The sequence below is a fragment of the Carassius gibelio genome, chromosome B17 (genome assembly GCF_023724105.1).
Source record: "Carassius gibelio isolate Cgi1373 ecotype wild population from Czech Republic chromosome B17, carGib1.2-hapl.c, whole genome shotgun sequence".
Lineage (NCBI taxonomy): Eukaryota > Metazoa > Chordata > Actinopteri > Cypriniformes > Cyprinidae > Carassius > Carassius gibelio.
Window position 1 is genome coordinate 506,222 of NC_068412.1, and position 25,553 is coordinate 531,774.

General features: G+C 41.1%; 1 protein-coding gene across 3 annotated transcripts; it reads left to right on the plus strand.

The window, feature by feature from the left end:
* Positions 1-1,004: 1,004 nt before the first annotated feature.
* LOC127975846 (meprin A subunit beta) lies at positions 1,005-22,383 on the plus strand. 3 transcript variants are annotated; one of them, XM_052579857.1, is made up of 15 exons: positions 1,005-1,184; positions 1,302-1,363; positions 1,454-1,472; positions 1,687-1,728; positions 1,892-1,929; positions 15,214-15,292; positions 15,375-15,492; positions 18,568-18,746; positions 18,899-19,117; positions 19,251-19,406; positions 19,522-19,746; positions 19,813-20,250; positions 20,388-20,564; positions 20,675-20,748; positions 21,977-22,383. In XM_052579857.1, the coding sequence occupies exons 1-15, from the start codon at positions 1,142-1,144 to the stop codon at positions 22,037-22,039; spliced, it is 1,932 nt and encodes a 643-aa protein (XP_052435817.1). In that variant the 5' UTR covers positions 1,005-1,141; the 3' UTR covers positions 22,040-22,383. The 3 variants fall into 3 exon arrangements, with proteins under 3 accessions (XP_052435817.1, XP_052435818.1, XP_052435819.1); XM_052579858.1 differs by lacking the exon at positions 1,454-1,472 and having other exon boundaries at positions 1,021-1,184; XM_052579859.1 differs by lacking the exons at positions 1,005-1,184; positions 1,302-1,363; positions 1,454-1,472 and having other exon boundaries at positions 1,694-1,728; positions 15,219-15,292.
* Positions 22,384-25,553: the final 3,170 nt, after the last annotated feature.

The following is a 25,553-nucleotide window of genomic DNA, read 5'->3' on the forward strand; positions in this document are numbered from 1 at the left end:
GACATGAGGCAGCTAGCAGACGGTCGGTTTAGCCAGTCTGTCTGCTACCTGACCTGGGCCCCTAAACCTAACCCTCACACAAATCATGCTAAATTATGATTTATTGAGAATATACATTTTACATGCACGTCCGTTCTCTGGGTTCGAACCCATGATAGCATGATTACATATCAAGGTATAACGCAATAATAAACCAACTGAGCAATTGTAGGATAGGCTCTGATGGGTCATATTTCATGGATTTGGACAAACGTCCTATACGAGCGTATTGGTTGGAGGACAGGTTGATAGTTAGTGATTAAAAATCCCAGTGTTGTTGTCATTAGATTATAAGAGCAATTATAATTCAATTATCGGCAAATACTTTTGCTATGTGAAAGCAGGAACTGAACTTAATGTATGAAATTAAATTAAAATTCCAAATCTGTAATTAATTATGAACTGAAATCAACATTTCAAAACCATAATAACTTCGATTAATAATATCTGCTGTTGTCAGTAAATTTTTTTAAAAGGTTTCTTAGGACTTCCGGGTTACGGTTGTGACTATGGCAATATACACTGCACTAAGCTAGAATGTGTTATGCAAAGTTATGTGTTTTGGAAAAGTTATGTGCTTTCTGTGAAATGATGGCGCATCTCACACTTAAAAACCACAAAGCACTATTTAGATTTCTATCTTCTAGCACTGAACCATCTCAGCTCCTTAGAGTGAGAAAAATTAATCTACAAATTTACTGTAATTAAAAAAATACGTGAATAAGATATCGGCAGACCTCAGCACTTGTTTAAGTCTACAGACAAAAACACACATGGATTTAACCACAATTCTACTTGATCAAGATTTCACAATTCTCCTATAAAATAATGTTTGGACACTGTCTCTGAGCACCGCGTTTCAAAGTTCATATAGTTTTATAGTTTTAGTCATTTAAAGTGATATACAGCCAAGTATGGTGACTCATAGTCAGAACTTGAGCTCTGCATTTAACCCATGCAAAGTGTACACACACACGCACACACACACACACACACACACACGTGTCTGACATCTTTGAGTAAAGCCACTTCAGTTATTTTTGATCTATCTAGTTTTTCCAGTCAGTTTCAGGGAGGATTGTAGTGGAGTGCCGTGAGGCGAATGAAGCTTAAGACTCTTGCTTCACATTTTAACACGCAAACTGGTAAGTATCCCTCTTTTAGTTTCCTGAATTAATATAGGAAACATTAAAGGAAAACATTGGTGGCAGGTTAATTAGTGATAAGATGAAGCATTTTCAATCAAATGTGTTGATTTGCAGTGACAATGCATTTATGTGCTTTTCTTCTGCTGAGCTCGGCTTTGGCTCTTCATCATCCATCAGTAAGTTAGACAGTGGACAGTCATCGATATAAAGCTCTTGATTTTTTAGACTAAATCTATTTTTCTTTATGTCTTGTATTGTTTTCTTAGGTCACTTTTGGTCAAATTAGTAAGTTCATCATTGATCTGTTGTAAAGTTATTGTAATATGTTTCCAGTGTGCAGGATGTTTTAACTGCTCATTACTGCTTCATGATGAGATTGCTCATTTATCATTTTACGTTCATACTCTTTCATTAAAGTTACAATTTGTCTAGCAATGCTCACAATACTCATTCACTCTCTTTTCTGTCTTTTGTTGACTTCAATGTAATATTCTCAAAGACATTTTAGACAAATGGAAGAGCATTCCAGATATAAACAAAGGTAAAACTATTATATTATCTCAAGAACCCAAATACATTTATATAAGCAGTAAGATAACTATTATCTATTTTTATTTATAAATTATTATTTTTACTCTAAATATATATTTACAGAGATACTTTTCTTTGCATGCATATTAACTGTGAACTGAACACTCTTGTAGCATCAGGTTTAAACCTCACAGAAGGAGACATCATGGAGGTATGTGTGTGTGTGTGTGTGAGTGGGTGTGCGTGTGTGTTTGTGTGTGTAGTGTGTTTGTGTATGTAGTTTGTTTGTGTGTCTGTTTGTGCGTGTGTTTGGGTGTGTGTGTGGTTGTGTGTGTAGTGTGTTTGTGTGTCTGTTTGGGTGTGTGTGTGTGCACATGTAGTGTGTTTGTGTATGTGTGTGTAGTTTGTGTGTGTAGTGTGTTTGTGTGTCTGTTTGTGTCTGTGTGTGCGTGTGTTTGGGTGTGTGTGTGCACATGTAATGTTTGTGTGTCTGTGAGTGTGTTTGTGTATGTGTGTGTAGTTTGTGTGTCTGTGAGTAGGTGTGTATATGTGTGTGTGTGTGTGTGTGAGAGAGAGTGTGTGTGAATGAGTGAGTGATGGCAAGTGTGAAGTAAAGAAAAGTGGACACTGAAAATAGATGATTCAGATGTGAATGGACTGAACAGTTTTGAGTGAGTGAGTGATAACATCTTTGTTATGGTTGTTCGTCCGCAGTGAGCAGTGGTGGCTCCAGGATTTTTTTTGTTGGGGGTGCTGGGGGAGGGGCTCAAAAGTTCAGAGGTGGTACTAAAAAATTGAGTGAAAGTAATGAAGTCCAATAAGCTTCAGCTATCTAAACAACATGCAAATTCAGCCTCCTTTGTGTTTTTTTTTTTTTATATACGTATATACAGCAGATTCAATTTATGAACGCACATTGAAAAGAGTGCAAGCAGGGATTTTGTCTTTTTTTATTGTTTTATTTTAATTTTATTTTAATTTTATTTTATTTTTTGTATTTTTTTTACACTTCTATTTAGTATTTTTTTCTGATCATCAAGTGTCAGTCACTCTCAATGCCAACTGGCAAGAAAACATCGTAAACACAACTATTTCCACACAGTAGCATACAGTGTTGAGGAAAGTTACTTTTAAAAATAATGCATTACAATATTGTGTTACTCCCTAAAAAGTAACTAATTATGTAACTTTGTTACTTTTTATGGAAAGTAAGGCAAGGCAAGGCAAGGTAAGTTTATTTATATAGCACTTTTCATACACAATGGTAATTCAAAGTGCTTTACATACAAAGAAAGTAATATAATAATGAAGAAAAATAATCACAAAAATAAAACAAGCTATTTTAAAACTTTGAAAATTATTTAAATAAAATTAGTTATTTAAAATGAATTTAAAACATTTAAAAATATAAAATGATTTGTCATAAAATACAGTGTTTACATAAAATACAGTGCAATCAGTTCGGACATTGCACAGTGCTCATTCAATAAATGCACAGCTAAACAGATGAGTTTTAAGTCTAGATTTAAATGTGACTAGTGTTTTAGCACATCTGATCTCTTCTGGAAGCTGATTCCAACTGCGGGCAGCATAGTAACTAAAGGAGGACTCCCCTTGTTTTGTGTGAACCCTTGGTATTTCTAACTGACTCGATCCTAACGATCTGAGTGCTCTGTTAGGCTTATATTCAGTGAGCATATCTGCAATATTTTTTTTATATTAATAAATATTATATGGCCTAATGGTTAGAGAGGCGGACTTGCAATCGAAGGGTTGTGAGTTCGAATCATGGGCTGGCAGGAATTGTAGGTGGGGGGAGTGCATGTACAGTTCTCTCTCCACCTTCAATACCACGACTGAGGTGCCCTTGAGCAAGGCACTGAACCCCCAACTGCTCCCCGGCCGCTGCAGCATAAATGGCTGCCCACTGCTCCGGGTGTGTGTGCGCACTTTGGATGGGTTAAAAGCAGAGCATGAATTCACCATACTTGGCTGTATGTCACGTCAATAATATATTTCGGTCCTAGGTCATTTAGTGACTTATATACGAGTAAAAGTACTTTAAAATCAATCCTAAATGTAACTGGAAGCCAGTGTAAGGACCTGAGGACTGGTGTGATATGCTCAGATTTTCTGGTTCTCGTCAGAATCCTGGCAGCAGCGTTCTGGATGAGCTGCAGCTGTCTAATGGTCTTTTTGATTTTTAGTTGTTTGACCTCTAGAGTCAAGGTATGCATTCACCTTGAAAACTTCATCTTTGTTTCCAAATGCAATGACTTCAGTTTTTTCCTTGTTTAACTGAAGAAAGTTCTGGCACATCCAACTATTAATTTTATCAATGCATTGGCAGAGGGAGTCAATGGGGCTGTAGTCATTTGGAGATAAGGCTAGGTAAATCTGGGTATCATCAGCATAGCTGTGATAGGCAATTTGGTTCTTTCTCATTATTTGACTTAGTGGAAGCATATACAGGCTAAACAAGAGCGGTGCTAGAATTGAGCCTTGTGGGGCTCCGCATGTCATGGACGTCCACTTAGACTTATGCTCTCCTAGACTCACATAATAGCCTCTCCCTTCTAAGTATGACCTGAACCATTTGAGTACCATCCCAGAAAGCCCAACCCAGTTCCCTTTCGAAGGGAACTTCGACAATACGTCATCGACGCTATGGGGAACGCCTCAGGTGTGACAGGTGTCTGAAATCAAATATCAACTCACAGGAATCATGCTGACCGGCGACAGCCGTGAATCATCAGCTTGAATGATGAGCGTGCGACCTGGATATATAAAAAGGGCGCCTTGAAACCATGACAATATCCTTTTTCGTCTTCAGGGACTGTTTTGTCTGATTTAAACGTCTGCTTACAGCGAAAATGAAACGCACATCTAAGGCAAGTCCTAAAAGTTTTGTGAAATGTGCTGACCCGTGCCCAAGATATTTGTCGCCGGGTGACACTCACGAGATGTTTGTGTACTGTTTGGATGAAGAGCACGCACAGGATGCTCTTGAGGGAGCGTCCTGTGCAAATTGTGAGCGTTTTCCTATGAGAACGCTGTGCTCTCGTCGGGCTCTCTTCTCGAGGGAAGAGAGTTCAGCATCTGGTCCTCGCGGATCGGGTCCCGCTCGTGCCGAGGCAGAGCAGCGACGCGCTTCATGGGGCTCCCAGATGGAGCTCGCTGACAGTCTCGAGAGGGGCGTTAACCTCTCAGACGTGTCATCGGCTGACGAGAGTGAGCTGCAGGTGAATGACGGAGACGATTCTCCTACTGAAACTGCAGCGAGTGCTCTCCGGGCCGGGCAAGAGATGGCTGAGGAGGATGATTTAGGGATATTGGAGGTGTGTCGCTAAGTTTAGCTGCCGCATTCATTATGTGTTAGGCTTCCTCCCCTAGATTTCAGCCTCCTCACCTAAATGGGAGTTGTTGGCCAATGCCCGCCCCTTTCTCTGCATTCAGGGGTGATAGAGTAATGCAGGGTGGTAGCTGAGGTAGGATCAGTCTGGCAGGGTTAGGCATCTTTCGCTCTGCGAAATTACAGTTTGTCAGACCCTGCCGAACAGAGATGTTTGGGCCTCAAGAGCTGGCTCCACTGGTTGAAGTGGATTGGCTTGCAATTTAGTCCCCCCGCTCCCCTACGCTGGGCGCAGGACAAATCCCTGTAACCCTTGGAGCCACTTGCAGGCCCGTTCCCTGTCTAACATTGCAGGGGCATATGGTTGTTACTCCCCCGCTAACTCAGGGTAGATTTGAGTAGTCCATTCTCAGCTCTGTATTTATCTACCTCACACCACGATGGCTCCGGTTGAGCAGGGAGTTCTAAACTACATTTCATTCCGGTTTTTGAACTCCGCTCCCTTTGAAGCCAGAGCATTGCCATGGGCTGACGCCTATGCATTTAGTAGGTAACCCCCTAATGGGGCCTCCACTAGGCAGAATGGCGTATGTTGTACTCACCTGCTATAAGGGTATTGCTTTTTGCTGAGTACACTGCCTCTGGCAATGTGATTAGTTACCAGGATGCTGTAGCCTGTAGTTGAGTTCCAAATTACTTTCAGTTTCCACTTAAGGTGGTTATCTGGTAACAGGTAGTAGGCCTCTCTAGGCCTCTCTGTAGGTGAACTCCCACATATTGTGGTTATCAGGTAGTAGGCTTCACCAGGCCTCTCCGAAGGTGAGCTCCCACATACTGTGGTCGTCAGGTAGTAGGCCTCTCCAGGTCTCCCTGGGAGTAGTTTCATGGTGATGCTGGGTTTTTGTAAGCTAGTGGCTGCTTACTTTCAGTTTAGCAGTCCTTATCAGGCAGCTACCGAAGGTGAGCTTGCGCCCTGGCTCGGCTCAAGTTTTTATTCTCTTCTACGGGTTCCCTCCTGGACCCTCTTTATCCTGCTACAGCCTGGTTGCCTACCAGGTAGATCTTATGCTCCCCTCACTGAGGGTCAATGTGAGTATGTGGTCTCCTGAGTCTGGTCAGTCGGTCGTAGGCCTCTCATGAGGCCTCCCAGTTAGATCAGTCCTTAGGCCCTCACAGGCCTCCTCAGTGTTTTGAAACACAAACACTGGGTAGATCTGTGGATCGAGTAGAGAAACTCCCCTCGCTGGCAAGGGTTGTAAAGCACTATGCTGAGTCATACTCTCCAGGATATCCCGTCTCTGAGATCCGGGCCGAGTGGTTCACTGCCTGCTCCGCAGTTCCTCGGGTTGGATGCCTTCCTAAAGGCAAGTGTCCAGAGGCTCTGTCTTCGGACAGACAGGAAGTGGCCAGTCTGTAGTGTCTTATGTAGTGACACCAGGTCAGGCCTGCCTGGTGGCATTTCAGGTGGTACATTCCCCTGAATAGTGACAGGCTGGGGTTCCCTCGGGTTCCCTAGCCACATTCCCTAGAAGGGACCCCTTCTAAGAAGTTGAAGTTGTGGTCCTAGGCCCTTGAGCAGGCCCAGGTAGACCTTTCACTAAACTATGTTTATGGAGGTTTTCTGTGGTATCATATAGCTTGGGCTATGACCGTAGGGAGTGCTGTCACTGACAGCCCTGTGTGACCTGAGGGTGAGTGGTTCTAGCGTTCATTGAATTGCTGGTTCTGACAGTTGTCACTGCCATTGGGCATGCACTCCCTTTAGCATGGCGGCGTGGGTATTTCGTTCCCCATAGCGTCGATGACGTATTGGTCGAAGTTCCCTTCGAAAGGGAACGTCTCAGGTTACAAATGTAACCTTTGTTCCCTGAGAACAGGGAACGAGACAATACGTCTCCCAGCCATGCCTCGGGGTCTGCCTGCCAAGCAGTCCCTTCAGACGAAAGGATATTCTGACATGGATTCAAGGCGCCCTTTTTATATATCCAGGTCGCACGCTCATCATTCAATCTGATGATTCACGACTGTCGCTGGTCAGCATGATCGCTGTGAGTTGATATTTGATTTCAGACACCTGTCACACCTGAGGCGTTCCCCATAGCATCGATGACGTATTGTCTCGTTCCCTGTTCTCAGGGAACAAAGGTTACATTTGTAACCTGAGACGTTTTCCAGTCTCTCTAGTAGTATGTTATGATCGACAGTGTCAAACGCAGCACTGAGATCTAGCAATACCAGCACCGATATTTTGCCAGAGTCACAATTTAAGTGAATATAATTTATTATCTTAATGAGTGCTGTCTCTGTGCTGTGATGCGGTCGGAAACCAGATTGAAAATTGTCCAGGTATCCATTTGAGTTAAGTATTTATTCAGCTGATTAAAAACTACCTTTTCTATAATTTTGCCTATAAAATGAAGATTAGATATTGGTCTATAATTGCTCAAAATGGTGTTATCAAGATTGCTCTTTCTCAGAAGGGTCTTAACAACTGCTGTTTTCAGGGAGTTTGGAAATGTCCCAAAAAGAAGTGAGGCGTTTTAATTGATCTGCCTCTAAACAATTGAGCACTCTTTTGACAACTTAATATTTGCCTTACATTACTTTTGCATTACTTTTTAAATCTGGGCAGAGCTTGCTTGTTTGGTTTTAATATAAAAAGTTATATTTTTGGCAAATGTAAAAGCCCTTTCACACCAAAATCCTCAGGCTGAAGGAAATGTAAATTCACTACTGTAGAATTCAGAAGTTCAACACTATTCAGCAATAAAAAAAGAACAAATGTCAGTTTATCTAGAATAATTTTTGCTTATTAGAATGGTTGAATTGGATCAATCAATCAATCAATCACCTTTATTTATATAGTGCTTTAAACAAAATACATTGCGTCAAAGCACTGAACAACATTCATTTGGAAAACAGTGTCTCAATAATGCAAAATGATAGTTAAAGGCAGTTCATCATTGAATTCAGTTATGTCATCTCTGTTCAGTTGAAATAGTGTCTGTTATTATTTGCAATCAAGTCAATGATATCGCTGTAGATGAAGGGACCCCAACTAAGCAAGCCAGAGGCGACAGCGGCAAGGAACCGAAACTCCATCGGTGACAGAATGGAGAAAAAAACCTTGGGAGAAACCAGGCTCAGTTGGGGGGTCAGTTCTCCTCTGACCAGACGAAAACCAGCAGTTCAATTCCAGGCTGCAGCAAAGTCAGATTGTGCAGAGGAATCATCTGTTTCCTGTGGTCTTGTCCTGGTGCTCCTCTGAGACAAGGTCTTTACAGGGGATCTGTATCTGGGCTCTAGTTGTCCTGGTCTCCGCTGTCTTTCAGGGCAGTAGAGGTCCTTTCTAGGTGCTGATCCACCATCTGGTCTGGATACGTACTGGATCCGGGTGACTGCAGTGACCCTCTGATCTGGACACAGACTGGATCTCGTGGCCACGGTGACCTCGGAACTGTGATGTTTCAATAAAGCAACTTAGTTTCCTCAAAGTCTGAGCTTTATTAACATCGAACTTTTGACTGTACATGCAAGCACAATGTGACTGCTCTCAGGAACTGGCAGTAGCGAGTTCTTTTTCATATCTGCAACTTCACTCTTAGAAAACACTTGGTCGCCACCTTATGGATTAAAGACGTATTACCTATAACAACATTAAACTGTTTTATATCACATCTCCCTTCCTAATGAGTTACTTAACAAATGTAACATTGAACTGTGAAATTACTGTAGTCAGAAAACAACATTTGTTTTATCTTTTCTTCATGAATGTCTTCTTTTATCTTGCAAAGTCCTTGTATCTCTTAGGAGTTGTGACAATTCGTCCAGACCTTGTTTGCACCCTTTTAGGTGAACTGATTGTAGTGTGACTGGAATCAGACTCAGGTAGATCAGTTCCTGGTTGTTCATACTGCACTGAACTGTCTGGGACGTTATCAGGCTTAGTTGCAAGTTGATCCTGACCATGAACTTCGTTTTGAGTTGGTTGAACTGAATTAGATGCTGGTTCAGTGTCACTGACTGTAGGCATCAGGTGTCGTCGATTTCGTCGGAGTACTCCAGTTTCAGATTGGATGAGGTAAGACCGTGGCGATTCACACTTTCTGAGAATAGTACCGGATCTTATCCAACCTCTTTCAGCATCCAGCTTGACTGCAACAGGAGTTCCAGGTGGAATTTCTGGTAATGTTCTAACACTGTTTCTTTTGTTGTAATACTTCCTGTAGGTCCTTTTTGCCTTTTGATCAGCCTTTCTCACTCGACGCAGATCGGGCCATTCAGGTCGCAGGTGTGACTCCAATGTGGGAACTGTAGTTCTTATTTGCCTTCCCATCATCAGCTGTGCTGGACTTGCGCCTGTAGCTTGAAGGGGAGTGGATCTGTAGCTCATCAACGCGATGAATGGGTCAGACTGTTTCAGAATCCTTTTAGCTGTTTGCACTGCCCTTTCAGCTTCTCCATTTGACTGGGCATAATAAGGGCTTGAAGTAATGTGCTGAAAATCATAGTTTCTAGCAAAGTCTTTGAAAGCACTTCCACAAAACTGTGGGCCATTGTCAGTAAAGAGAATGTTGGGACAGCCCCATCGTGCAAACATGTTCTTCAAGCAAGCACGTGTTGTTTCACCTGACAAGTTTTGAAGGTGAGCAATATCAATATATCTTGAAAAATAGTCCACGACTACCAAGTAATGTTGCTTATTCACTTCGCAGATATCAGCGCCAATTCTCTCCCATGGACGGTCTGGCAGTGGAGTGGTTAAAAGTGGCTCCTTCCTTTGGGTGGGTCTTGATTCCAGACAGTCCTTGCAGCTGTTAACTAGCTGCTGGATTTCCTGACTTAAGCCTGGCCACCACACACTACATCTGGCTCTCTCTCTACATTTCACAATGCCTTGGTGACCACTGTGCAATCTTTGCAGTATGTCAGACCTCATATTTTGGGGAATTATGATCCTGTCATCATAAAGCACAAGGTCCTGGAAAATTGACAAGTGATGACGTGCACTGTAGTATGATTTCAAGACTTGAGGGACATTAGCTGCATATCTGGGCCAGCCATCAGTCACATACTGCCTCACCTTTTGTAGCTCAAAATCCATCTCCGTCTCTCTTTTCACAGATTCCAGCTTTGTGGGAGAAATTGGCCATGCACCACTGACTGCATTCTCATAGGCTTCCACTTCTTGCACTAATTCAGAGACCACTGATGAAATGGTTGGCTGAGGGTGTCGTGAAAGCGTATCAGCGACCACCAGTTGTTTGCCAGGTACATATTGTGCGACAGGATTGTAACGCATCATCCGCAGCAACAGTCTTTGACATCTCAGTGGAACTGAATCAAGATCCTTTGCATTGATCAGAGGAATTAGTGGCTTATGGTCGGTTTGCAGGATGAAACTTTCCAATCCATACAAAAAACGTGAGAATTTTTCACAGGACCACACAGCCGCCAGGCACTCTTTTTCGATCTGGGCGTACCTTTTTTCAGCATCGGTCAGCACCCTGGAACAGTAAGCCACTGGTTTCAGTTTTCCATCATGGTCCTGCAGCAAAACGCCCCCCAGACCGTAGCTGCTTGCATCTGCACTGACGACTGTGGGCTTTGTGACATCGTAGAATGCTAGCACAGGAGCTTTTGTGATTAGGCGTTTCACATTTTCAAAGGCCTCCTCTTGTACAGCACCCCAGTACCATACTACATCACGTTTCAACAGCTCATTGAGAGGTCGAATAACCTCTGAGAGATGAGGAACATACCTGCCCAGGTAATGAATCATTCCTAGCATTCTCCGTAGCTCTGAAACGTTCTTCGGCTTTTCAAGGTAAGTGATGGCTTCAATTTTGGCTGTGTCTGGGCGGATGCCCTCCTTGTCTATGACATGTCCCAAGTACCGGAGTTGACTCTGGCGTAACAGGCATTTTTCTGTGTTCAGCTTGAGACCAGCCCGGTCAATGGCTTCCAGAGCCCTCTGCAGTCGCTGCTCGTGTTCATCTGGAGTGGTGCTAAATACTAAAATATCGTCCATAAAAACTGCAACTCCTTCCAGGTCTTTGAGGATGACTGACATTTCCCGTTGAAAGATTTCGGGCGCGCTGGTGATCCCAAACGGTAGCCTGCGGAAAAAATATCTTCCAAAAGGTGTAATGAATGTTGTCAGTTTAGCACAATCCACATCCAGAGGAAGCTGCCAGAAGCCACTAGCTGCATCGAGAAGTGAGAAAACTTTGGCGTGTGCTAGCCTAGGAAGAATGTCATCAATTGTTGGCAGCACAAATTTCTCTCTTTTTACAGCTTTATTTAGTTGTTTCAGATCGACACAAATTCTTATTTGCCCAGTCTTCTTTGGAACAGCCACCATAGGGGCGCACCACTCTGTAGGCTCAGTGATCTCCTCAATAACACCACATTGTACCATTCTCTCTAGCTCCGCCTTGACTTTTGGAAGCAATGGCACGGACACCCGTCTTGCAGTGTGCACACTGTATGGTACAGCATCCTCCTTCAGGCAGATTTTAATGGGTTTTGTCTTCACTAATCCAAGTTCAGAAAAATAAATGGGTTGGAGCTCTTCTAGCCTCTTAACTAAACCCATTTCACTTGCTGCATCACGACCAAGGAGATTGTTTACATAGGGACCAGTCACCACAAATGCTTCAAAATTGTACTGCTTATCTTTAAAGGTAGTCTTCGCTCTGAACTGACCTTTGCATTGCAATGTACCTCCTGGGCTCTCAAGTTTCACATTAACTTTGTTAAGTTTTGGCTTGTGATTCAAAACTGAGAAGCTTTTCTCAGAAATGACACTTATGTCAGCGCCTGTGTCAATTTTAAAGTCTATGTCTGTGCCCAGAATTGTGAGTGTGACAATCCAAGCTCCACTTTTGTCATCAATGTGAGTTAACTCACCCAGGAAATGTGTTACACTGCTGCCCTCTTGTGGTTTGCTGACATCATGGACTTCTCGGGTTCTACAAACTGCAGCAAAATGACCCTTTTTCCTGCATTTGCGACACTCAGCACCTTTTGCTGGACACATTTCACCTTTCCCATGATTTCTGCCACATCTTTTACATCTCCAGTCGGAAACATGCTCAGTCTGGTTCCTTTTCGATCCACGGTGTTGTCTAACGTTACCTCTTTCACTTTGGTGGAATTTTCCCCTGGCGCCGCCGACCTCGCTGATTTGAGCACTGACGCTGGCATTCTGTTCATTAATGTGTCCTCGGACCTGTTCAGACTGCCTCACAAGCTCTGTGGCATTTCTAAGTGTCAATTCAGGTATTAATTGGAGCTTTTCTGACAGCTTTCTGTCCTGAATCCCGATCACGAGCCTGTCACGAATATTCTCCTCTTTAGCAGCACCAAAGTCACACGTGTTTGCTAGCTCGTGGAGGCTACGAATATATTCTTCGGCCATTTCACCTGGCTTTTGAGCCCTCGTGTGAAAACGTGCACGCTCGTGTATAACATTAACTTTTGGTATAAAGTAGTCATCGAGCTTCCTGATTACAGTATCATAGTCCTCTCGTTCTTCTTCCCTGAACGTAAATGTCTGATACACTTGTTCAGCTTCTTTTCCCAGTGAATAAAGCAGTGTACAGACCTGTACTTCAGCCTCTTCTTTGTCAAGTTTAGTGGCTATCCTGTAGCGGTGAAACCTCTGACGCCATTCTGGCCATCGTTCGGGGTGACCGAAATCAAAACTGTCCGGGGGCTGAAACTTTGCCATGGTGTTAACAGCGCTCCACTTCTGACACCATGTGATGTTTCAATAAAGCAACTTAGTTTCCTCAAAGTCTGAGCTTTATTAACATCGAACTTTTGACTGTACATGCAAGCACAATGTGACTGCTCTCAGGAACTGGCAGTAGCGAGTTCTTTTTCATATCTGCAACTTCACTCTTAGAAAACACTTGGTCGCCACCTTATGGATTAAAGACGTATTACCTATAACAACATTAAACTGTTTTATATCACAGGAACAAGAGAGAAACAGACAAATATTACCGTAGATGCCATTCTTCTAATGATGTAGAAAGTACGGTGTTATGTGAAGTGTTTCCGGTTCCGGTTTACCTAATTAATGCAGCCTAAAAATCCTTTAACGGATTTGGATATTAAAAGCATATTAGTATGTTATGTGTATGCCAGGTTAAAGAGATGGGTCTTTAATCTAGATTTAAACTGCAAGAGTGTGTCTGCCTCCCGAACAATGTTAGGTAGGTTATTCCAGAGTTTAGGCGCCAAATAGGAAAAGGATCTGCCGCCCGCAGTTGATTTTGATATTCTAGATTATCAAATTGCCTGAGTTTTGAGAACGTAGCGGACGTAGAGGAGTATAATGTAAAAGGAGCTCATTCAAATACTGAGGTGCTAAACCATTCAGGGCTTTATAAGTAATAAGTAATAAGCAATATTTTAAAATCTATACGATGTTTGATAGGGAGCCAGTGCAGTGTGGACAGGACCGGGCTAATATGGTCATACTTCCTGGTTCTAGTAAGAACTCTTGCTGCTGCATTTTGGACTAGCTGTAGTTTTTTTACCAAGCGTGCAGAACAACCACCCAATAAAGCATTACAATAGTCTAACCTTGAAGTCATAAATGCATGGATTAACATTTCTGCATTTGACATTGAGAGCATAGGCCGTAATTTAGATATATTTTTGAGATGGAAAAATGCAGTTTTACAAATGCTAGAAACGTGGCTTTCTAAGGAAAGATTGCGATCAAGTAGCACACCTAGGTTCCTAACTGATGACGAAGAATTGACAGAGCAACCATCAAGTCTTAGACAGTGTTCTAGGTTATTACAAGCAGAGTTTTTAGGCCCTATGATTAACACCTCTGTTTTTTCTGAATTTAGCAGTAAGAAATTACTCGTCATCCAATTTTTTATATCGACTATGCATTCCATTAGTTTTTCAAATTGGTGTGTTTCACCAGGCTGCGAGGAAATATAGAGCTGCGTATCATCAGCATAACAGTGAAAGCTAACACCATGTTTCCTGATGATATCTCCCAAGGGTAACATATAAAGCGTGAAGAGTAGCGGCCCTAGTACTGAGCCTTGAGGTACTCCATACTGCACTTGTGATCGATATGATACATCTTCATTCACTGCTACGAACTGATGGCGGTCATATAAGTACGATTTAAACCATGCTAATGCACTTCCACTGATGCCAACAAAGTGTTCAAGTCTATGCAAAAGAATGTTGTGGTCAATTGTGTCAAACGCAGCACTAAGATCCAATAAAACTAATAGAGAGATACACCCATGATCAGATGATAAGAGCAGATCATTTGTAACTCTAAGGAGAGCAGTCTCAGTACTATGATACGGTCATCAAAGGTCCGCAGCAAAGGCACTGGTTAATAAAATGGGATTAAATACATAAAGGATATTTGTATTATTTGGAGAGGAGAGGGGGGGGTAATCCGATTACGTAACATGAGTTACTTGTAATGCGTTACTCCCAACACTGGTGGCATAGCAGGGCACTTTCATTTTTCTTATTATTAAGTTACTTTTATTATTAAATTAAATATTATTATTAAATTGCATGGAATGCATGAATAATAGCATGTAATTACAATTATTAACACTGCAGTCATCACTTTTTATTTAGTTTTTCAATTTTTATTTTTTAATGTTAATGAAAGTGACACCAAAAAATTAATTTTTTTTATGAAATCCTTGGGGGGGCTGTGCCGGGGGTTAAGCAAGTTTCTGAAATGACTATAGCCAAGTCAGCCAGCCCCGCCCTAGCGCCACCACTAGTGAGTTTGTGTGTGTGTGTGTGTGTGTGAGTGTGTGTGTGTGTGTGTGTGTGTGTGCGTGTGTGTGTGTGTGTGTGTGCGTGTGTGTGAGAGTGTGAGAGTGTGTCTGTGTGTGTCTGTGTGTGTGTGTGTGTGTGAGTGTGTGTGTGTGTGCGTGTGTGTGTGTGTGTGTGCGTGTGTGTGTGTGAGAGTGTGAGAGTGTGTCTGTGTGTGTCTGTGTGTGTGTGTGGGTGTGTGTGCGCGTGTGTTTGTGTGTGTGTGTGAGAGTGTGTCTGTGTGTGTCTGTGTGTGTGTGTTTGTGGATGTGGATGTTGGTGAGATAAGCAGTTAACTTAAAATGATCTGCTTTAAAGTCTAGGCCAGGAAGCTCAATTGAAGGGAGTCAGTCCTGGTGGGATACTCCTGTGCCCTATGAGCTGAGTGGAAATCTCAGTAAGATTTCAGATTTCTCATCTTTTAAATATTGAATGTAACTTTCATATTCTTTTCCACTCAGTTGTGTTTGTTGTCATAGGTATGAACTATAAAGGTGTCATTCTGAGAGCCTTCGAGCAGTTCAGACTGAAATCATGTGTTGACTTTAAGCCCAGAGAAGCAGAAGAGTTTTACATCTCTGCGGAGAGTCATAAAGGGTACTGTATGGTTAAAATTACTAATTAGTAATATCAGTAATATATTATAGACTGTTCTGACATGCAGGGCCGCATTAAGACTGCACTTGGCCCCGGGGCTATGACTAACTGCCAGGCCCCTCAATTACAATGATATATATAAAGCTTTAAATAGGATTTTTATCCCATATCAAAATTCTTGATGCGCTAAAATTTCATGATTTTTGTTAACAATTTCAATATTACACAAAATTATACTAGCCTAAGCAGAAATAAGCTTACTAAAGATCAGTAAACAGTCACAAATTAGGCTACAACAGAACAAAGATCATAAAAAAATCGACCTACTTGGAAAAACTTAAAGCACTGAATAATAAATATTATATTGTTAAGTTATCAAGTTAGGCACATCAACCATAACTCCTTCAAAAACAGCTAGAAGCCTTGGAGTTATGATTGATGATCAGCTGACTTTCTAAGACCACATTGCTAAAACTGTTCGATCCTGCAGATTTGCTTTATTCAACATCAAGAAGATCAAGCCCTTTCTTTGGGAACATGCTGCACAACTCCTTGTTCAAGCTCTTGTTCTGTCCAGGCTGGACTATTGCAATGCCCTCTTGGCAGGTCTTCCAGCCAATTCTATCAAACCTTTACAATTAATTCAGAACGCGGCAGCAATATTAATTTTTAATGAGCCAAAAAGAATACACGTCACACTTCTGTTTATCAATTTGCACTGGCTTCCAATAGCTGCTCGCATAAAATTCAAGGCGTTGATGTTTGCCTACAAAACTACCACTGGCCCTTTTACCTAAATTTGTCACTTCAGACTTATGTGCCTCTAGAAGCTTGTCTTCTGCAAGTGAACGTCGCTTGATTGTGCCATCCCAAAGAAGCACAAAGTCACTTTAATGGACTTTTAAGTTAAAGGTTCCCTTTTGGTGGAATGAACTCCCCAACTCAATCCGAGCAGCTGAGTCCTTAGCCATCTTCAAGAATCGGCTTAAAACACATCTCTTCCTTTATTTGTCTTTATTTGACCCTCTAACTTTAACACTCACTATTCTAATTCTATTCTTAAAAAATCTAACTAAAATCTAAAATCTTTCTAATCTTTTTATATTCTATTTTCTTTTCATTTATCATGGAATTGTATATGTGTTTGTGTGTGTATGTGTGTGTGTGTGTGTGCATATGTGTAAAGACCTCTAACTAGCTTGCTCTATCTGTTTTCTTTTTATTTATTATATTAGTTAAAATCCCATGCTACGTGTTAACCTAACTGAGACTTGTTATAGCACTTATATATCATTGCTCTTTTTGTTGTTTTTGATTGCTTCCACTGTCTTAATCTGTAAGTCGCTTTGGATAAAAGCGTCTGCTAAATGAATAAATGTAATGTAAATGTAAATATTGTATGAAGAAAATGTACAAACAGACTAAATAGTCTTCACTGTATAAATTCAATATACATTCATTCTTATTTATTTTACAGAAGTGATTCAGTCAAGGACAGTAATTGATTTTCTGTTATATAATATAATATACATTATTGACACAAATGGAAACAGCAGCTGTATTAGGCTGCTTTAGAGGAATATAATTCTGTTGATGTTCTAAACCTGAATGAGATTACTTCTGCTGTTGAACACAAAATAATATATTTGCAACAATACTGGTAACCCAACAGTTGCTGGGCTTCCCATGACTTCCATAGTATGAAAAAAAATACACTACTAAACTGGGTACAATCATTCTTCAAAATATCTTTTTTTTTAATGTTGAGGAGAACAAAGAAATTAATTGAAGTTTAGAACAATTTGAGTTTAAGTATATGCTGACAGTATCTTCATTTTTGGGTGAACTTTCCTTTTAAGATCTCATAGGCTAATCCAGGATCTCATGAAGCCTTAAACTACACATGCTTTATTTTTAACTATTAATGTTCATTTAAGACACAAATAACTTTTTTACAAGGATGATTGCAAAGACGGGCATTTTGACACATAACTATGTGTATTGGAATGTTTAAGCAGAAGGAGTGAAAAGGTTGTGGGTTCAATTCCCAGAGTACATACATACTGGTTAAAGAATGTAAAGCCTGAATGCACTATAAGTTGCTTTGGATAAAAGCGTCTGCTAAATGCATCAGTGTAAACGCAAGCATTTACCAGAATGAATTCTGCCCTGCTGCTTAATATCCTTAAAACGTGTTTAAATGATAAGCTTAGCCTACCTCATGACGCACTTCAATAAACGATTGGTATATTTCTACCGGATAATCTCCCAACCCTTAAATTAATATAGTTTGTTTAATCACAAAAACAATAAACAATAAAATCTGTGTGGACGATGGCTGTGTTTTATCTGCTCCATGAGCCCGCTTCACTTGCTGTTCCAGCAACTTCCACTCCATCAACAGCTTTAGTAAAATAACCTGATAGCTGTGGATTTTACTGACTAAGTCACGTTTTTTATGTTGTTTGTGTTTGAAGTTTTTCATTTTTTGAGCCTCTCTCAGAACTGCTAAAATTTTTACTTATCGAGTACTGTTCGTTGCTCGACCATTTCCAGATTACTCCAGAACGAAGTGAAGAGAGGTGAATGCAGACATACTGGGCAGCGATCACCTGATAAATAAAGTGCACATATCATTCAAAAGTCAAATATAGAATAAATGCACTTTATTGGTAAACCAAATTCAAACTTTACATTTCAATCTCAAATGTTAATGCATGTAATTTATGTAAAAGCTCAACTAAATAACAGCGCTAATAAGCGGGGGGCATGATGGATTGGGAGATCGTTGCTCCAGCCAATCACAGGCCCCCTCCTTGCTCGTACCCAGGGGTTTCAGACCCACCTAGCCTAATGGGCCCTGCTGATATGGTATGTGCTATAATGAATGTGTAGAGTAAAATATTTTAGTGAATTATTTATAATTAAAAAGTTCAGACACTTTCCTCGTAAAGGCTTGTGTCAAGTTAGGTCTTTAAACACATATTGTACATTGGAAATAAAGTGCACAGCTTTAAAATAAATTTCTTATATAATCTGACTAGTAGTGTTAAATTAATTAGCTATGATCTTCAGGTGTTGGTCATATATTGGACGCTCGTTTCCTGGAGGACAGACTATTTCCATCGGAAAGGACTGTGGAAGAAAAGGCATTATTGAGCACCAGTTTCTCCATGCTCTGGGATTGAACCATGAACATTCAAGATATGACAGAGATGATTACGTGACAATCAACTATGAAAACATCAGGAAAGGTTGACACATCATTTTATTATACATTTTTGGTGCGGTTTTTAAGGAATCACTGTAAAATAGTGATTTCATTAATTTGCTTTCAGTACAGACAGAAAATAAGCCTTGCCTTATGAAAAATCACCTTAATAACTGCGGTATTCTTTATTTTTAGGATATGAGAGTAATTTCAATAAACACAATGAGAATGTGTCCACTACCCAAGAAACCCCATATGATTATTACTCAGTGATGCATTTTGATAAAAATGCCTTCAGCAACGGTAACGGACCCACGATCATAACCAAAAGTCCTGAGATCCAAGAAGTGATCGGACAACTTATGGAAATGAGCGAGTATGATGTGATTGAGCTCAACAAACTCTACAAATGCAGTGAGTATTTGACCGTTTTCACTTGTGGCCTTAAGTCATTGCAGCTGGGCCAATATTTGACCACCAAGGACCACTGTGATGAACGTAAATGGTAATGGATTAAATTAGTCTCAGTGTTTGTTTGTCATCACAGATTCCTCCGTGTCTTTCCTCGATCACTGTAGTTTTGATGATGAATCTCTGTGTCAGATGAGCGTCAGTTCTTCTGCTGATGATGGCTGGCAGAGAGTGAAGTCAGTGAGTGTTGTCAATGTGACCGACCACACATACTTGGGCAAAGAACAGAACGGTGAGACCTGTCACAGAAAGTGTGAGAAAAACAGACTTCACTTACATTAACTCACTTCCATCCACAGCTGCAGACACTACTCCACTATAAACTAACACTGTTCTGATGCCTGCAGGGACATCTTTCTTCATGCACTTCAGCACTGAGGGCAGACACGAGGGCGACGCAGCCAGATTGGAGAGCAAGACAGTGACCCCTACAAGAGACTGCAAGGTCCAGTGCCTGCAGTTCTACTACTATCACAGCGGTCATGAGTCTGACCAGCTCAACATCTGGATCCGAGAGCAGCAGAATCAAGCAGACTGCAGAGGAGCTCTCAGACTCATGGATCAGATCACAGGTCTGTCTCTTCCTGCACAACATATAGTCCTGTGTTTCAGTGTCACTGACCTTCAGTTTCTCACAGAAACCCCTGGGAATTACTGGAAGCTGCATCATGTGCCAATGAATGCAAATACATCTTTCCAAGTTGTGTTTGAAGCACGTAAAGGAGCTGGAAGCTCCAGTGGGGGCTTCTCACTGGATGATATCAATATTTCAGAGACTGAGTGTCCCTTCATATGGCAGATAAGAGACTTTGAGAAGAAACTGAACAGTGGGTTGAGCATTTGGAGTCCACTGTTTTACTCCAATGATGGATACCGCTTTGCGGCTCAGTTATCTTTGTTCAGGAATCCACTTTCAATAAATGTTTATCTGGTTTCTGGTGCATATGATGAGCAGCTGCAGTGGCCTTGTCCATGGAGACAAATCACCGTCCAGATCCTGGACCAGAATCCACACATCCAGAAGCGCATGTCCTTTGAGCAGAGCATCACCACTGACCCTGATTTGACTTATGATGGTTAGATCTTTGATGCAATCTCATTATTTTTCTGTCATTATTCATATGTTTCTATGCAACATTTGACTTAGATGAGAATCCATGTTATTATCTGTAGCTTTTATGGTTCTTTTAAAAGCCATGTTTTGTTCTAACAGATGGCGGGTATTACTGGGAAAAACCTCAGTACACTAGATTTGAATTTCAAATCAACATCAGTGGTGAGTTTGTATTTTTGGCTGGACCCGCACATGTTGTGCTCTTAACAAAAGAAGATCTCACTAGAAGAGAATTTATCAAGGGTGGAGACCTCATAATGCTCTTCACCATGCAAGGTAGGATTTGTGAAGGAACCTCGGAGAACAAGTTTAACTGCTGTGTTAACTGAGCATGATTAGATTGCGATTTCTGAGAACATCTCTATAAATGTTGTTCATCAATACAGATATCTCAGCACTGCTTCAGAATGCCTCTCTACCCTGCCCTAAAGTAAATGTGAAGAACTTCAACATTTCTAAGGTGAATTTCCTTCTAACCTCTGTTGTTCTTTACCCTCCTATTCTTTAAAGGCAAAAGTCTTAGAACTGATTGGAACCTGAACGTTTACATAATGAAAGTCCCAATCACTTTAGCCTTCAACATTATCAGCGATAAAAGGAAAGATTCTCAAAGCCTTTAATGCAGACAAAGATACACAGTATGTTAATATACAGACAGTAGAATGAAACTAAATAGAAAAATGTCTGCTGTGCAGAAGAGCCTTTCTCAAAAATCAACTAAACCTTTCCTTAAACTCTTAGCAAAGCATTGTTGACATGTCATGACTTTTTCCTCATCCAACGGAAACAAAACTACAGGCTTTTATAAATTAATACTGTTTAGGCCTACAGAATTATGTGATTATAGATGTTACGTTTGTGATTTTTATGTAAACTCAGGAAACATTCAGAAACGGGTGCCGTTTTATAGCCTTCTTATTTTGTCAGTCTTTAAGTTCTGTTAGTGAAAGCAGCCGTTTCCAGCAAGACAGGATCTTTGCACTAAATGAAACTGAAATGGAGTTAATAGGTATTAACTTAAGTTCGGATCAGGGGCACGCCCCAAACAATCACCTGACTTCTAAGAACCTCCATATATACCGGGCCACGTCACACTGCACTGCTAGTCTCGTTCTCTCAAACCCACCCTTCCCTCCTTTCTCATCCATTCAGCCAACCTTCTCCCACATTATATCTCTATCAGGTTGTATCGGGGGGTCCTCATTGTCCGGCCTAAATATATGCTAGAGACGGTACCGTGAGTTGTGGCATGGTCCTAGATTGTGAATGTACATTTAATTAGGCTGCATTGCTTTTAGATTGTTATTCTTTAATACTATAATAAGAGTATTTTATCAGCATATGCGCAGAACACACACAACAAACCTGTAGAGGCTCCAGCTCGCCAATGTTTCATATGCTCTGTTGATTACCCCCTACTGGTCATGTGTTTCCTGCAGCAGAGCGTTCCTCTCGGTCATGCACAAACATGCGTGATCCTTTCCATGTACATTCTCAATGGCCTCATCTGCACATGTACATTACTGTTGTACTGATATTACACACTACACAGCTGCAGGGCGCTGCTTTATCATTCTAAACATTCAGGACTAAACTTGTTTTAGAATGCTGTAAATCACTGGTCAGAGGTTGATCAGAGAGGAATTGTGCATCTGATTATAACAACAACTTTTTTGTTTGTTCCTTAGAGTTGCTCAAACGCTGATCTCGACAACTACAATTCCCACTACATCTACAACAGAGCCCACTGAGGGCTAAGACTACAAAACCAGTTAAACACAGTCACTGAGCGGCATCCCAACATCAAGAACATTACTACACAATGAGAACAGCAATCAGCTATGGCAGTTATATATGATCAACAGGAGTTTCATAACTGTACATATTGCTGGGTATTCATGCTCATCTCTCAATTGTACCACCATCATACTCCTTTTTGTTTTTTGGCATTACACATAGTTTACACTTTACTGATCTGCACTACACTTTTGATTAGTTTTCTTTTGTTTCTCATTTACTGACTTAATACATTTATTGATTCAAATGATGATTTCATTGTATAATTTAATATTTTAATAAATTATTTTGGATTTAACGTAACGCTTTGTGGTCTTCCCTATGTCATTGCTACTGTGAGCCAGGTGAAGTGACATTCAGCCAAGTATGGTGACCCATACTCAGAATTTGTGCTCTGCATTTAACCCATCCGAAATGCACACACACAGAGCAGTGAACACACACACACACACTGTGAGCACACACCCGGAGCAGTGGTAGTCGTGACATATATTCTAATTTCATAAGATCACACAACTCATCAAAAGAATCAACCTCTTCAGCTGTAAGCCACGGATGAAAGAAGCTGGTTAATTCCCTAGCCCACTCAGATTTTTTCCATGATCGAAAAACGCTGTCTATAAGCCTCGGGAATTAACACATAACACTTTAACACAGCTGCCTTGATACATCGATAGACCTTCTTTTCAGAAGACGGTAAAGCCACAAATGCTTTCTGTGCATGGCCAATTAACGTAGTTTGTAATAATACAATTTTATCCTCATCACTCCAATTATGCTGAGTAGCAATATTCTCAAATAACTTGAAAAACACATCTGGATCATGCTCATTAAACTTTGGCAGAAACTTGATCATACCGGCCAGGCCAGACTGTTGCGACTTGCCAAGTTTGCCCTCAGCTACTAATTGCAGCCTAGTACGCTCAATCTCACATTTCTGCTCTAATTTTTTCTGCCTTTCCCATTTCAACTCACAATCTTTATCTTTCTGTGCAGCTTCTAACCTTTAACAATCCAATTCGTTATCCAACCGTTTTTGAGCTAATTCATCATCTAATTTTTTTCTTACTAATTCTTGCTCCAATTCCAACATCTTTTGTTTAATTTGCAAATCATGTTGCAGTTTTAACAATTCGACTTGCTGTTCAAATGTTAATACACTGGATTTTTGGCTGGGAACTTACCATCAAACTTGGAGTGGACTCACTAATCCAAATTATGCTCACTTTCTGAACCCGACGCCCCCTGACTACACTTCAGCAATTTCTCGTCAGGTAACACGTTCTTATTAACCAAACACGGACAAATGAAATCAAGCAGCTCATGCTTTTTAGCTCCCCTCGGCAATGTTACATCAATTTTATAGTGCTTGACCAAACCATGCAATTGTTTAATAATCAATGCCGCAAGGAAGGCCACTGAAGGAGCAGCCAAAAACACCTCAAGTGTATCCATCATTACAACATAAATCATCACAAGTCATCACTCAACAATTAAACCAGGCATTGTCTACAAGTAAACACCCAGCAGCAATACATCTAGCCAAACCAACAAAAACTAGGCCTTTATCTCAACGTCTTTCGGGTTATTACAGAATTCCAACAACCCAAATTAAATCGTATGAAGCGGAATGCAGCTCACGTTACAGAACAACAACGGAGTTTCCTCTAAACATTTACCCCCCTACTATTCTGATTTATCTTCACACTAAGTCCAAGAACAAGGCTAATTTACTCACAAATACTGATGGAATCGTACTGTCCCGACACAAGTCAATTCAGCCTGTGCTCTACAGCGGTGCCCTCGTTCGGACTTCAGTGACCAGCAATCTAAACCCACGCCGAAGCGCACTAACTGGGGATAAATCAGGCTCCGTAAAATGCCATCCTGCAACATAAGTAATCTGCGTATAAATATTCCCAATTTCTTCCACAACCAAAAAAATTTTACTTTTAGCGATCAAAATACTAAAGTAACAATCAATTCATTAACTGAACACTCGATGCGCGAACTCCCCAACAAACAAACACAACGCGTGCCAGCTGATTAGATTGTGAACCAGTTTCACTCATTCTCTACTATAGGAGAGGAAGAATTGTATAAACTTATTAAATCATCTAAACCAACAACATGTATGTTAGACCCTATACCATCTAAGCTCCTAAAAGAGGTGCTTCCAGAAGTCATAGATCCTCTTCTGACTATTATAAATTCCTTATTGTCATTATGATATGTCCCCAAAACCTTCAAACTGGCTGTTATTAACCCTCTGGAGTTAATAGAAACAGTGGAAGACCCAGAAATCAGTCCTGAAACCCCCAAAGAAGACATTGAAGAGGAAATAGTGCGCAGAGCACCCCCGACAAAGAAAAGACAAACAAGACAAACAGCGAAAGAAGAAAATGTGAGTATAACAGCTCCAATGATTGAAGGTTCAGGTCCTGACGGGCCTATTATGGTCTTTAGACCATGGACTATGACTGATATGAAAGAAGCGATTGCTCACTTGCCGAGCCCTTATGAAGCAGGTGATAAATTTTCTACCGAATTAGTCACCTTCTGCAAGAATCAAGCCCTACCGTGCACGAACTGTACCAGATGCAGACTGTGCAAAAAGGACGGTCATTGGGCAGGGGATTGCCTGGAAAACCGGCGAAATCAAGAAGCAGACTGAAGCGAGGGAGACGGAGACCAGAGAGGAGGGGTCCAGGGGGAGCAACCAACGGACACAAGTCAGGGAAGTGAAAATTTTCTAACCACAAACACACACACATACACTTATGTACTTTCTGCTCTCTGCAATGAAGAAAAAAGCTTGCTTTTTTCAGACCTGATCTGTTGAAAAGAGATGGTCTTCATCCCTCCTGGGGTGGCGCCACTCTTCTCTCTAGAAATATGGCAAATAGTCTTAGTGTTTATACAGATTAACTGGGGCCCAGGTCAGGAAGCAGACAGACTGGCTAAACCGACTGTCTGTTAGCTGTGCACCCCTTGTGGCAGATTTGCTATTTTGACACTATTTTGCTGCCAGAAAAGATAGCCATTTGTAAATGCGCAGCGCATACTAATAACAAAGATTCTGTATCTACAGGAAACGCCAGAGCAGACGCAGCGTCGAAGGCTGCGGCATCTCAGCAGACAAAATCATCAGAGTGTACGTTGTTATCTGAAAATAACCCTGACATTTCTTGATCTTTACAGGGCATGCAGACATTTGCGACAGGGCAGGAGAGAGAGAAATGGAAACAGAGTGGTTGTACGATGGTGAATGGAGTATGGATGAGCAGAGATGGCAAGCCTTGTTTACCTAAACACTTCTTTCCTGGGAAAGACCACGCATCGAAAGGGGGAATGATTATGCAAATTAAAGAATTGTGGTTTACAAAGGGGTTCACAATTTATGCAGAATTTTTTTGCAAAAGATGTGTCAATTTTAATACACATAATGTTGCGAGAGGCATAAAAAAA

Excerpts from the sequence above, each read along its gene's own strand:
- LOC127975846 (XM_052579857.1), top strand. The coding sequence starts at position 1,142 with ATGAAGCTTAAGACTCTTGCTTCACATTTTAACACGCAAACTG. Across the intron at positions 19,118-19,250 it reads CAACAAACTCTACAAATGCA|ATTCCTCCGTGTCTTTCCTC; the intron begins GTGAGTATTTGA and ends TTGTCATCACAG. Across the intron at positions 19,407-19,521 it reads CTTGGGCAAAGAACAGAACG|GGACATCTTTCTTCATGCAC; the intron begins GTGAGACCTGTC and ends TGATGCCTGCAG.